Raw genomic sequence first — 15,251 nt, forward strand, 5'->3', positions numbered from 1 at the left:
GTGCACATTGAAAGGAAATTAATTAGAAGAAATATTTTAATATCGCTATTTGCCCTTTCTCTATAATAGAAGTGTTAACCAAATTCACGATTGACAATGACAGATGGAAACACATGCATGCGATTGGCGCCAGCAACAGCTTTATATGTATCGCGCATATGCAAGTCAACTTAGCCTTTTATAGATATAGAATAAACTTGCTTAATTAGACCTGCTTTCTGATGTAGCTAAACATCAATGTGAGCGAGATATATTGTTTACCTCCTGAATGTACCCTGGCTGGGGATTGAACCTGCAACCCAGGTAATGTGCCCTTGACCCGGAATCAAACCTACGACCCTTCTGTGCGTGGGTCGACACTCTAACCACTGAGTACACCAGCCAAGGCACCAACTATATTTTAATTAAAAAAAAAAAAGACAGGGATGACTTCGGGGAAGGGAATGCGGTTTTATAAAGGGCAATTGTAGCCCAACTGGTGTGGTTCAATGACTGTCAACCTATGAACCAGGAGGTCACGGTTTGATTCTCAGTCAGGGCACTTGCCCAGGTTGTGGCTCAATCCCCAATGTGGGGTGTGCAGGAGGCAGCTCTCATCATTGATGTTTTTATGTCTCTCTCCCTCTCTGAAATCAATAAAAAATTTATTAAAATACAAAAGAAAGTTAAAAGGACTTAAAGAGAAAATGCTTGCAAATCATATGTCTGATAAGGGTCTAATATCTGGAATATATAATGAACTCTTACAATTCAACAACAAAAAGTCAAATAATCCAATTAAAAATGTGCAAAGGACTTGAATAGACATTTTCCTAAAGAAGATACTCAAGTGGCCAACAAGCAAATGAAAAGATACTCAAATCATTAGTCATTAGGGAAATGTAAATCAAAACCAAAATGAGGTGCAACTGTACCTCACTAAGAATATGGCTGTAATTTTTTCAAAAAGAAAAGCAGTAAGTGCTGGTGAGGATGTGGAGAAATTGGAACCCTTGTACATTGTGAAATTGTACAGCTGCTTCGGAGAACACTTTGGCAGTTTTCAACAATTTAAATTTATCAAGTTACCCTATGACCCAGCAATTCCACTCCTAGAAATGTACCAAGAGAACTGAAAAGATAAGTTCACACAAAACCCATTCACTAATGTTTATACTAGCTTTGTTTACAACAGTCAAAAGGTGGGAACCCAACAGCCATCACTGGCTGACTGGATGAACAAAATGTGGTGTATCTATGCAATGGAATATTCTTCAGCCACAAAGAAGAATAAAGTCCTGTTACTGCTACAACATGGATAAATCTTGAAGACATTAGCCAGACACAAAAGGCCACATACTGCCCAACCAGCATGGGTCAGTGGTTGAGCGCTGACCTATGAATCAGGAGTTTGATTCTGGTCAGGGCACATGTGCCCAGATTGCCAGCAGGAGGCAGCCAATAAACATTGAAGTTTCTCTCTCTCTCTTCCTCTCTGAAATCAATAAAAAATATATATACATACATATATACAGATGTGTGTGTGTGTGTGTGTGTGTGTGTGTGTGTATACACTAGAGGTCCGGTGCATGAAATTCGTGCACAGGTAGGGTCCCTAGGCCTGGCGGGCGATCAGGGCTGATCTGTGTGGTGACCAGTGGGGCGATTGAGGGGCCCCTGCTGGCACCTGCCTTGGCTGGCCTGGTGCCACCCGCTCGCCGGCCCTATCCCCCACTGCCGCCTGTTGGGGCCTGTGGGCAGCTCCTGTGTTGAGTGTCCGCCCCCTGGTGGTCAGTGTGTGTCATAGCAACCGGTTGTCCCACCGTTCAGTCAATTGCATATTAGGTTTTTATTATATAGGATTAAAAGGCCACATACTGTATGATTGTATTTATAGAAAACGTCCAGGGTAGGTAAATCCATAGAGACAGAGTAGATTAGTGAAAGGTTACTGTTAATGGGTACAGGACTTCATTTTTGAGTGATGAAAACGCTATGTAGTTAGACAGTTGTGATGGTTGTACAATCTTGTGAGTACACTAAAACCCCCTGAAATGGCTTACCCTTCAAAAGGATAAATATTATGGTATGTGAATTATAGCTAAAAAAAAACAAAACAAAACAAAGGAAAAAAATCTTCAACCCAGCCTACCAATTTGAGCATGACTGCTGAAGGAACCTGCTACCAACGGGAATATGTTCTCACCCTCAGGTATGCTGAGGTGGAAGGCTGAGAACTCAGTGCTCAAAATGTCACACATATGACCTCAGCCGGTGTGGCTCAGTGGTAGAGCACTGGCCTGTGCACAGAAGGGTCGCCGGTTGGGGCGTGTGCGGGAGGCAGCCACATCAACATGTCTCTCTCACATTGATGTTTCTCTCTCTCCCCCCTCCCTCCCTCCCACTCTCTCCAAAAATATCAATGGAAAAATATCCTCGGGTGAAACACAGACTGATAATTCTTCAAGCTCATATGATTCAATATAACAAAATATTTCAACATCTTGCTCATCAATAAAGCAAAAGTATACCATTTATATATGTAAAATCGCTTTCATCCAACTTTTTAGAATTTGCTATATTTAAAAGGATGCTGTAAAAACTAGGTTTAAAAAAGTCAGACAGACTTATTAATCAGTGAGACTTTTGGAGATTTTTTTCTTACACTTAACCCTTCATCCCACAAATATTTATTGAGCACTTACTATGTGCAAAGCACTCTACTAGGTAGGCGGATAGTGGCAAGCGATGCAATGTCATGTCCTTGGAGCTGCCGTTGTGGCTGGAGGGATATCAACCACAAACAAAGGAACAAGATAGGATCAGAGTGAATGGTGACCTTGAAGAGCCCGAAGGACATTACCACACAGAGGTCCCAGGCTGGGGACCTAGTTGGGCACAGTGGGAGCCAACGTGAAAATGCCAACAGAATGAGTGGCACTGGTCCTCCCAGGGGGAGTCGCGAGCACGTTCTGTCTCTGAAACAGAAATCTGGGCATGTGATCTCCAAGTCAGCCTTCCAAACACAAGTGGGCGAATAACACGCAACAGCACAGCCTTTTCACTTTATTATTTATTTATTTTAATACAAAGCTTTGGCATTAGCAATTTATGAAAAAATAAAATGTACTAAAAATAAATGCTTGTGTGGCATGATTGGTAAATGATGCACAAAAATAGGTTCTTTTTTTCCCTTCAAGGCAATCAGTCAGAAAGCAGTTTGTTTCTTCTTTAAAACCATTCTACCCTATGGAATAAAAGGGAAAAAGGTTAAAAATTAGTGAAAGGGTAGTTGTCAATGTTTTAAAATAACAGAGGAAGGGATCTTAACCGACAGTGGCCTAGGGTTGTCCCTGCTTTTCCCAAGCTATTTCCCAAGCCCCCGGGGAAGCCAGTTAAGCCATGGCATTTCCCTGAACTCAGCAGCTTCAGATCCACGTCCCCTTAGAATGTGTTAGTATTCCCAGAGAAATGCAGGGGACAGTGTAGGCTAACAGCTTCCTGTTTAAAAGGTGGGGACAACTCCACAACTGAACTGTTCCTGGCTTGAACACACGCTCAAACTGAGTGTCCTGAAATCTGTTGCTGTTGTTCTTAAAACATGCTCCTTTCCTCAAACAAGAATGCGATTTATTTTGAAATAATATGTGAAGAGCACAGACTTCCAGGGAGGTATGGCTCTTATGGGAACTCCCCGGATCATGGGTACGTGTGCCTACATCAGTGCCTGAGGCACCGCAAGTCCTCTGCAGCTTCCCCACTGCCCTGGGCGAGTGCTGCCTGCCTGCAGCCGGCACTAGGGGACCAGGACCGCCCTCCTTCCTGAACCCTGCGCTGCCCGTTCACTTCCAGGTTCCCAAATCCGGTCCCCAGTTCTGCCCGCTTTTCTCTTTGCTGAGTTCCAGGTCCGTAGTTCAAACCATTACCTTTGTTACCACACAGTCTGCTAACATTTCTTGATTTCATCTCCTCCCTTATCACCCTGACCTCCTCATTCAATTTTGCCTTTTACCTCACTTATCTTCCTGCCTCCAGTCTACCACGCAGGAGCAGCTGCTCAGCTGCCAGGAATTACTTTTTGCTGAAAAGCCTTACACGTTACGCACCGTTTACAAGAATAACGTTCAAATTCTAGAGTCTGCCTACCACCGCCACTGCCACCTACAGCAGACACACCGAACACACAACTCCCTGAACTGCTCTGCCCTTCCTCGCTTTGTGCCCAATGATGCCCAGCCTGCTTCTAAGTCGCTCCCTCCAGGAAGCCTGTGCAGCCCCACCTGTGCGGTACTGAGCTACCAGCTCATCTCCGGTGGCAAGTGCTCGGCTCCGGTCAACGCTGCAGGGCACTGAGCGGCACAGCCGGGCCCCAGGGCACGCTGGCATCTGAGCAATGAAACACCATTCACAGCAGCTTCACGTAAGCTCTAGGCTTTATTAATTACTCTGGTGCATGTGTCAGATACATTGTTTTGGTAATATTTCCTCAGAAAAGCTGGCTATCAGATATGAGGACTTTTAATGGGTGAATCAAAAATTTTAAACTTACTTATTATAAACTAATGCAGCAATAACATTAAAGGTACTTCTGAAAAAAAAAGCCCACTGCCAAAGACAGTACAGAAGTCCAATCAAAGGTCCCACTGCTTTTAATTCTTTTTGTCATAATGTTTTTAGAAAACCAAATCTGTCATCTTCCCCCACACTGCCTGAGCCCTTCAGCGGCTCGCTCTCCGGAGCAGCAGAGACACTTGGTGCAGGGAAAGGACTGACCCAGGACACCGTTTCAATGCCAGGCTCCGCTTCCTACGCCATTTCTCGGGGTCACTTAGGCCGGATAGGCCTTAGGTTGGTTACTCCTATGTATCTCAGGTTCAGGGAGGCAACAGGAAAAGTAAATGCTCAGATGAAGAAGAGGGCTCATCAACCCGCTCGGGCAAGTTCAAGTCTTTGCTGGCATCGTTACACGAAAGGCTCTCTCAGAAAAATAAACAAAGATGGGTGCTAGTGTGAGCAATGCTCAGATGAAGAACAGGGCTCATCAACCCGCTCGGGCAAGTTCAAATCTTTGCTGGCATCGTTACACGAAAGGCTCTCAGAAAAATAAACAAAGATGGGTGCTAGTGTGAGCAAACAGTTGAGAACTAAAAATTCAAAGTTCTTTAGATCAGAGTTTTTCAAACTTATTAGTGGATTGTACATCAATGCACGAGCTCACGACCAGCATTAACAACCAAGTACTGAAGAGATCAGAGAGTGCTGCACGAGGAAGGACGACGTCTGTGAAATTTCTGCTCCAGCTGTACACAGGGCAGTCCTGGGTCATGTGCAGAATGGACCTCACAGTGGGAGATGGTCTAAAACGCCCCCTCCTCTGGCTCTCATCGCTCCTGGGAAGGGCCCACTTGGGACGCTCCGCTCAGGAGGGACTCTTGGAACCGGCAGGAATCTTAGACTTCCGCCTGATGCAGGACCTGCCTCTGAACAGCTCCAGCTTTGTAGCTTCTGTCTGATAAGCAGGTCCAGGCGAGCTCACTAGCCTTCAAGACATGCTGTCACGGGGGACAATTCTGACTGACAGCAGTTCTTTCTTACGTCAAGTGGAAATCTACCTCCCTGTGAATGCCTCCAGAAGGTGTCACAGTAAGTGTTGCTTCTGTGAGCCCCGGGTACTCACCGGGGACTGTTCGGAGTATTAACGGGGCCAGGAGGGTGTAACAGAGCCCAGTGCAGGAGTACGGTCTCGGTAGGGGCTATTCTCATCTTTGGGATCCTTCCAGCACCTGGAGACACCTCTCATCTCACCCAGGTTCCTCTTTTTCTAAGCTAAGCTTCCCCACCACATCAAATCTTGAATTTTCAGACCCTTTTATATTGAGATATGTCAGTGCTCCTCTTAAAGTCTGAGCAGAACAATTCAGGAATATTGAGTGGAGAGTGAACCAGAGTCATCAATTCCTTTGATGTGGTCTACACGCTTCTACTGTGACCCCTAGGAGGAGGCTCAGGAAGGGAACTGGGAGACAGCCCAGGCACTGGCCTGCTGCAGAGCCCGCGGCTGGGTCTGGGGCAGGGTTACAGGATTTGACATTTGTCCCAGTTACTTCATCATGCTAACCACAGCCGGCTTATTCCTCCTGCCAGACTGTGTCAATCTTGAATGTATGGGTTACACTCTGCAAATTTTAGGACATGATTTCCATGAATCCAAATCTAGGAACTGAGAATGGGCTGTAGAGACTATCGAACTCATCCTTCCACTCAACTCAAAATCTCTCCTACATCAGCCACAGATTTTACTTATAACTTGTTCCTCAAAAAAAAAAAAAAAAAGACAGTATTTACGTTTCTTCTGTTGAGAGAAAATGAGCTTGACACAAATATAAGCCTGTAAATGCTAGGCTTTAGCAAGGTTCATTTGAATAATGAAGTAGAGGAGAAAACCTCCTTGGGAACTGAACTTCAATAACCTTGCTTACTTAGGTACTAAGAAACAGAGGTATGAAACTCAAATATATAAAAATATATTTACCTTGGTTTATTTGCTTCTTTGACTACTATCCTGTTTATATTACAAAGTCTCAAAATTCACTAGATTTGCAATGTTAAAAAAATTAAAAAGCACAATTAGTGATGGTTCAGTACCTGGAGTATTTCCTCACAGTAGGAGTGACCCCAGGTACATGGACTTTTGATTGACTTCTGATTAAGCCAGTAGCGTCAAGCCCCGGGTAACCCTGCAGCGGGGGTGAGGGAGACGGCAGTGCGCTCACCCCTGGGGGCAGCGATCCTCCCCTGTGGGTGGAGGCCTAGGCCCGCCAGGTGGTGCCACATGCCTGCCCTTTCAGCGGGACAGTGCTGCTGCATCTTGCTCACAAATTTTCACAAGTGACTGGGTCTAGGTCTGGCTTAAATCACAACACAAGTTCAGTGTTCACGGTCAGAAAAGTAAACTATAATAGAAGATTATCTTACAAATGAATGAAGTTACCTAGAAAATTAAAAGCGAACTATTAAGTTGCAAAGGCAATCTCATTTTGGTTGTAAGTTTTTGGTAAAGGCAAAAAGGGAAGTAAGATAGATTTCAAAAAATTCATTAATGAAGAATACTTACAAATTTATTTGCTAAAATAAACTTTTCTCTGGAATTAAAATTTTTCATCAACATTTTGGGGGAAGAGACATTGAGTGACTATTATCTCTTACAATTAAAAAGGCTTTTAAAATTAAGTCATTCATGCTATAAAAACATCAACACATAAAAGCACAATAGGAGAGAAAAACACCGTAAGTCTACTAAATTAAGATTCACCATTAATATTCTGGTGACCATCTTTCATGCATCTCCCCACACTCTCTCTCACACTCTCTCAATTTCTCTCTTTAAATGGGATCATGAAAATCATCTTTCAGAATGGCTTTGATTGAAGGCACAGAAATAATATTCAAATGAATAATTGCAGTAATAAGGCTAATGGGAGAAAGGTTGGACTAAGACATGGATCTAAGATCTATGACTTAGATTCTAAGTCATGCAGGCATTTATGTATGGAACTGAAATATGATGTTTCAGGTACTCTGATTTCTAATAGATAACATGTCTATTGAGCATTCTCTAAAATATCTGATGCATGAACTGAGCATCTGGCCGATTCTGAGTGGCTGCAAGGTGACCATTAAATTACTTTAAAATTTTCTAAAAGTGCTCATAGTGACACTATTTGCTGGGACTAGTTTTCACTCATTTGTGAAATCATCTCTAGCCTGATGGGTCAGCATGGGAGTAAGCAAAAGAGGTGACTGCAGGTGAAACGAATATTTCCCTCCAAACTGTGGTTTGAATCACAGGCACTCACAGAGCTCCTATGACTCTGTAATCTATTTCATGAAAGAAAATGATAAAGGCAGATGGCTTATCATTTGCCAAATGATAAAGGCAGATGGCTGTCTTACTCACAGAACTTAGAAAAGCTCAGTGGAATTGATGGGCTAACATTTATTGAGCACTAATTATGTACCAGGCACTGTGCTAAACACTTTAGGTGCTAATTCTCACAACAACCCTATGATGTACTCCTACCATTATCCTTGTTTCATGAAGGACTAAAATGAGCTTCAGATAAATATAACTTCCCAGCTCAGGGAATCACATTCATGTATGTCTGCCTCCAGAGTATGGGCAGTTAACATTGTGCTGCGTTGAAGTAAAACTGCATCAGCTGGGCACAACAGAAACAGCCAGCTGGTGACCTGTTGGGTGTGGCTGAAGAATTTGAAGGTTGAAGAATGCCTACTGACTATGACACTCCCCAACACGTCATCCTTCAGGAATGCCAAGGGCACTTCCTACAAGCATCTAGCCAACAGATCAGGTGAGAGGTAATAAAATCATGTCACTGAATTGGAGGTTACTTATCCATAGTTTCTACGGCTGAACAATGAGCATTTAATTGAATCCATTACATGAGCTTGGCTGGTTATGAAATGGCAGACATAATTGAATGTGGGCAGCACATGAATCCCACCTGTACCATTTATGTTCAGACTATAGGCCCAATGCATGAAATTCTGCAAGGGCTTGGCCCTCACAGCCGCGGCGGCTTGCCTCAGCCCTCGCAGCCCAGGCTTCGTCTGGAACAGGGGTGGGCAAACTTTTTGACTCGAGGGCCACAATGGGTTCTTAAACTGGACCGGAGGGCCGGAACAAAAGCATGGATGGAGTGTTTGTGTGAACTAATACAAATTCAAAGTAAACATCATTACATAAAAGGGTACGGTCTTTTTTTTTTTTTAGTTTTATTCATTTCAAACGGGCCGGATCCGGCCCGCGGGCCGTAGTTTGCCCACGGCTGGTCTGGAAGGTTGTCCAGAAGGTTGTTCAGCTGTCCGGTCTAATTAGCATATTACGCTTTTATTATTATAGATTTGGGCAGTGTCCCAGGGGTGCTCCCGTCTTGAATTAGTTTGCCTGAATACTGGTAAATGATTGAACATTATCCTACAGTAAATGCCCAAACAAAACAAAACAAAACAAAACAAAACAAAACAAAACAAAAACCGTTTTCTATCTTACCCTATGGAAAGCTAATCTTGGAAAATCACTGGATCAAAATGGACGGGAACAGCCATCTAACCCAATGTTCCATCCTCTGAAAAACCTCACTACAGCAGCCCTGACAAGTGACCTCCAGCTCCCGAGTCCTGGGCACTCCCCACTCTCCACAGCAAACCACCTCCCCGGCAAGTAGCCTCCGACAGATAGTCTTCCTGTCACCGGGGTGACATCTGCCTTCCTGTAACCTACTCTTTGGTCCTCGTTTTGCCTCTGGATATACAGCTTACAGTTACTTCCTCCTCCCTTCACTCCTGACCGTTTCCTGATCGCACCTTTGCCTCTTCCTTGCAGGCTAAACATCCATGTCTCTGTTCCGTGACCTTCGGCCAGGGTGCAGTGCTCCACCCAAAGCTCAGGGCATAGACTCCAGGTCACGTCCGACAGGTACATGGCCTTTAAAGGGGCTGTTCCTGTCAGTGACCAGGACACAAATGTCTTTATCCTCAGCTGTACTGGCTCCCGTGGCATCAGCATCACATGGTTGATTCATCTAAACTTGTGGCTAAGGAGAAGCCCTGGATCTTTTCTCGAGTGAGCTATTGTGGCTGAGCGAGGTGAACTCCCAATCTGAGTGACTGTTCCTGAAATAAATGGTTTTGCTAGGTGTGATCCCATCTGAATCAGTATGAAACGGGTGAAAGCCAATTCTCACCATCTTTATTAAAATTTCTCTACATATTTTCCTGGGATCTGGCACATGCAATCCAAAAAACAATTTGTTACTTACTCATTAGCATTCAAGCTAGCTGTGGCTCTGATGATCATGTAGCAGAGTGTGAGAGCACTGAGGAGGCCAAAACTGGCAATAATAAACCATTCTTCTGTTGACAAAGGAAAGGGAGGAAATCACTCTGGGGAGAAGGCTTAAGTCAAATCGATGTCAACATTTCCCTCAAAAGCAACGACGCAGACGTCAACGGAGGTGTGAGCCCAGACTGGCTCAAGGAAGTGAAGCAGGAGGAGGTTTGCCAGAGAGCTACTAACTGGAGAAGGTTAGTGGAAGGAGTGGTGAAAGCTGCAAGGGAGAGAGGAAAGCATGGCCCAAATATTTCTTCCAGTTCAGGTCCTGAGGTCTGTGAGGTGTGGCCATCAAAAACTGTAGTGAAAATATGTATATAAAATTGCACATGGATGTCGATTTTTTCACTTGTCAAATTAAGTGACAGTAAAGTGGACTAGCCATACATGAGACCTTTCCTTCTTCATTCTGTCACGTCTGCATGGTTATGTCATTCATTCTTGGAGAATGGCTTACAAACATGGATGGTGGCTCCCAAGGGTCTTGTGGGCAGTCCGCAGGCTGGCCTTCCGCGGCATTCACTTCCACCTTCTTTTCTCTTATGCGAGGGTCACTTAGAGTCTTTACTTAAAAAGCACATGCTATTGGCGTCTCCCAACGAGGACTGCCCTCCCCAACCCCAGCGCTGGGAGCAGCCCTGGCTGGTCTGGCTCTGTCAAACTTTAGGAAGAAGGTAGGTGACTCACAAGACACCTGGCCCATCACAGAGTTGAAAGCCTCTGGCACACAGAACTCTAAGGATTTGTATCTAGTCTCACTCTAGGTCCAGGAAGTCAGTTTATATTTTCCCTAATTTTTCAAAGTCTGTATTGCAACTTTCCAAATACAATATTTACTGAGAATCTTGAAAATAACCTGAGAACCAATCTGACGTCCTAAAAGTCTGAACTCTCAAATGTCTGCGACAGTATACACTGACTAGGGCTGACTTAACAAAGTGTCACACAGTAAAATTCCTACATGTCTGTATTAAGGCAGAGAGAAGATTCCTGCTTGAAATGACAGCTGTTTATATGCAAAGGCTGTGTGCAACTTGGGTGTTTCTTAATTTGGTTTTCATGAATCCTACAACTTTGCAAAACAGTGTGTGCAATTCTAGGAATTTTCTAGAAGAAGGTGATTCTACTTTCATTGGATTTTAAAAGTGGTGATCTTTAATTCTCTGCCCACCTTGGTTTATATTATTAAAAGACTTGGCAAAGTCATTCTTTTTAAATAACAATGCAGCCACTGCTCCTTCGATTATCGATTTCTCATTAGAGTGAATTTATGAGTTTTTTTTTTAAGTCAAAATAAACATTCAAGAACCCATACAAAATGCACCATTTTACACGCATGTATTTTAAGTTAGGAAAAATGTATAATGGCATTTAAAAAAATTAAGAGATGATTGGTCATCAGTATCAAGAAGCGTAACACAGCATTTTAATTTTTTTCTACTTAGAGACTTTTATACAAGGTAAGGAGACTAACTTTTAGAACTTCAATGATTTCTGAGTGTACCATCCATATATGCGTGGGCTGTCAGTGATGAAAACTAGTAATCAAAAGGAAATAAACACCTATATCATAACCATACTGATGGGCTCAGGGGTGTTTTAGCAAAGGGTCCACTGCAGCCGGGGTCTCGTCACCTCTGACCTCCAGGGTGTTAGCACAGTGCCTTGCACACAGTGGGCGCTGTCTGAATCACTGCAGTTGCTATGGTGCTACAGAGTTTTGAGGGAAAACAGAGGCAGCTGTGGCGTGATTTAACCACATGAATTTTACTTATTAACATGCATAAATTCTTCTCACGGTGATTAATTTGATGAATGAAGTAGTATCTTTTATCATCAAAATAGACGATTTTGAAAGGACATTTCTACATAAAATATAATGGAATAATCAGTACTTAATGTTGTAGTAGGTGCTCAATAAATGTTGATCGATGAAGGGCCTACAAAAACTCATTAACAAACAAACAACTTTTTACTACTTGATCAATTAAAAAAATCTAGAGCATAAAACCTAAATACCAACAGAGAAAAATATGAAGTGCTGTTAAAATAAATCACTTGGAAATGGTCAGAAATGAGTCAAACCATATGGAAGGCTAGTTTTACTTATTGTATAACTGAATGAAGTCTCCTTGAGTTTAGACAAATGATAGAATAAAACCTGGCAAATCATTTTCTAATAACTTCTGGTTGCTGAGAAACATATATACATTAATTGAACAGTCCACACGAGTCTTACTATGTGAAGGGGAAAATATTTCTTAACAGCTTGACTATTGCACTGACTCTGAGTTAAGCGGAGTCTCATTAGGTTTAGGGCTTGAAGCTAGAGGCAAGCAATAGCACATTCTGGAAAAGGCAGCACCAGAGTGGTGATGAGATGGGGTGACGAGTTGTTAGATGAAAATAACAAGGAAAGAACAGAACTGAAGAAACAGCTGACACAAGGCCACATGCACGCCCACCAGCCACTCACACGGACTTAGGTCTGGCCATCCAAACACTGGGTTGCTTCTCTTTTGTCAATGGTTCGGCATTGATGATGTTCACAACTAGCCCAAGAGCATTTAAGGCAGATCCCCTCTGGCTCTTCTCCCGCCTTGTGTACAATTATACCAAAGAGGTGAGCGCCAAAACACCAAACTTCACACAAAGCGCGAAATACAGTGAGCAGCGATAGGCCACCTCAGCTAACCCTGAAGTTGTGACTTTTTAGGTCCAGATTCTGGGTTAGCTTCTCAGGAGGCTGTGCAGCCTGGGAACGAGTGCTCAGTCACACCCTCCCCCATGCTGCAGGGCCTTTTGAAATGCCTGTCTGCATCACATCATTTCAAAACATGTTTATTAAACAGCTACTGAGACAAACCTCTGAACAACTACTGGTCAGGGCAGCTCGTCATTTAATTCCACACAGACACACAAGCTCCCTTTCATAAAGCAAGTTTCTTATCTCCAACAGCAGGACCCATCGGTCACAGACTAAGTCACTGTCCCGTGACTCACTCAACTCTCCTCCGGACTGTCAACACACCAAACAGCAGCAGCAAACCTGCTGTTCGCTGGGCACAGGGCCCACTTACTTGTCACTGCAATGTTGATCTCTCCCGTCCTCGGCGTGAGCTCCCCGTCCTGGGGAAGAGGCGAGATCCCCGACGTGCGAAGCGGCTCGAGGCCGAGGGCGTTGTCGTTGGCGAGGTCAGCGAGGGCTGATCTCCGGTTCACTGCCTGGGTCCTGGTGAGCCTTTCCATGTCGAGCACTACGTTATCAGTGCAGGGCAAATTTGGCTGCAAAATATTTCCAGATTAAAAGGACGTGTAAGAACAACAATTTCTAAAGGTTTGACACTGTGTTGAAATGACTTCACCAAGTTTTTTCCACATGATTTCCTCTCATTTTTCTCCCTATCTACCTTTTCCACTACCTTTTCCCAAGAGGTTTTCTTTAAAATAAAAAGTTAAAAAAAAAAGAAACAGGTAATTACCTCCCAAAAAAGGTACTAAGGAAAACCAAAATCCATTGCAGAACTGAGAAAATTGGATTACTTCACGTTTATAAAAAAATGACAACCTTGTGGATGTGGCTCAGAGGCAGAGCACATCTATATATATAAAAGCGTAAGCGACCGTTATGACCGAACGATCGGTTGCTATGACATGCACCGACCACCAGGGGACAGACGCTCAACGCAGAAGCTGCCCCCTGGTGGTCAGTGCGCTCCCACAGCCAACCTCCTGTGGCCGGCCAACCACCGCCCACAGTCCACCACTCCCCTCCCCCCCCCTGCATGAATTCATGCACTGGGCCTCTAGTCTTAGTATAAAGCTGACCAATAGTCAAGGGTCTAACTTTGGTTCAATGCTCAAGGACAGCAGATAACATACAACAACCCCTTCATCCTAGTAACTTCTCTGTAATGCCCCATTTATCTAGTTGTCAGTTTTTAATATCTTCCTCCTTTAAACACAAGTAAAGCTTAAAACCACAAGCAGATAATGCTGAAAAGACTTTTGAACTGTAAGAAAATGGTTTCAAAACCTCAGCGTCTAATCCTGGAGAGGCATAGAGTTGCCTTGGAGCCAAAGCTTACCAACTGACAAGTGGATATGCAAGTCTTCTGATTTAACAATATGGATGTTTGGTTGCCCTAGCAACCTTCATCCTTTTAGCCGATAGCAGACAGCATATTAGAAGCAGGGTTGGGAATGGTGGCTGAGAGCAGCTTATAAACAGAGAAGTGACAGCAAAGCAAACCAAACCTAACACAAATAGCTTCCTAGGCAAACTAATTTTGTTCTACATCAGCCCAAAGCCCAACTAAAAACAGTACCACACAGTGTAATTACTGGTGCTTATAATGACAGTTAGGTTTATTATTATTTTTTTTTACATACAAGGAACCATGGTAGCTTGTAATACATTTTAGAAGGATTTTCATTAAAAACAGAGGAAAAGTATTAGCAGTTGAAATAGGATTAAAAACAAAACAAAAAACCAAAGAGGCTGGAGGCAACAACAGAGGCTAAGTTAGTATTTTCCAGTGTCTTCCACATGCAGACACGATGGCAGCTCTACGTTAAACCCCACAGATGGGGGAGACTTTGTCCCCCAAGGGACATTCGGCAATGTCTGGAGACATTTCTACAGTGTGACCAGGAGGCCATGCTCCTGGCATTTAGCTGAGGCCAGGGACCCTGCGAGGCAGTCCGAGCGTCCACGGTGCTGAACACCCTGTTCAACTACGTCCGTGAGCTCTGAAGACAGAGCTAAACGGGGAGGAATGTCCCTTTAGGGCTGCACCTGGACTGTCACCTGAGAGCGTATGTCAAACAGGAGTGCTTAGGCCTGCTTTGGGCTGCCAGGCTAAAATGGGGATTCGTCTGTTGGGTCAAACTAAACTTTTTGCTCATAAGATTATCCATTCACTCTTTTTTTGGAGACCAGAGAGTATTTTTTTTTTTTTTTTGTAAAAAGCAATAATCCTGGATATATACTTCTCTTTTTTTAAATTTTTTATTTCTTAAAGTATTACAAAGAGTATTACACATGTCTCCTTTTTTCTCCCCCTTGACATTCCCCCGGCTTCCCCCACCGCCCCGTGTCTTGTGTCCATTAGTTATTCTCATTTGCATGCATATAAGTCCTTCGGTTGATCTCCAACTCCCCCCAACCCTCCCCAGGGTTCCCACTGTAGTTTGACATTCTGCTCAATGCTGCTCTGCCTCTGTATCCATTTTTGTTCATCAGTCTATAATGTTTCTTATTATCCATAAATGAGTGAGTTTATGTGGTATTTTTCTCAGCTTCCCAGGGGCCGTCTCACTCTCACAGGGGCCATCTCAGCCTCACAGGGGCCGTCCC

At 43.7% G+C, this 15,251-nt stretch overlaps 1 protein-coding gene across 4 annotated transcripts in view; it reads right to left on the reverse strand.

Moving 5' to 3' along the window:
• The window catches only part of RNF130 (ring finger protein 130), a 118,694-nt gene that overhangs the window by 19,071 nt on the left and 84,372 nt on the right, over window positions 1-15,251 (reverse strand). Inside the window, exons 7-9 of one of the 4 annotated variants that reach the window (XM_014538561.1) lie at window positions 12,973-13,177; window positions 9,822-9,915; window positions 3,045-3,226 (exon numbers count right to left, since the gene is read on the reverse strand). In XM_014538561.1, coding sequence (XP_014394047.1) covers window positions 3,211-3,226; window positions 9,822-9,915; window positions 12,973-13,177 — 315 coding nt within the window. In that variant the 3' untranslated portion in view covers window positions 3,045-3,210. The other 3 variants (XM_014538563.1, XM_014538564.1, XM_014538562.1) reach the window with 3 other exon arrangements.

The sequence above is a fragment of the Myotis brandtii genome, unplaced genomic scaffold (genome assembly GCF_000412655.1).
Source record: "Myotis brandtii unplaced genomic scaffold, ASM41265v1 scaffold193, whole genome shotgun sequence".
Classification (NCBI taxonomy): domain Eukaryota; kingdom Metazoa; phylum Chordata; class Mammalia; order Chiroptera; family Vespertilionidae; genus Myotis; species Myotis brandtii.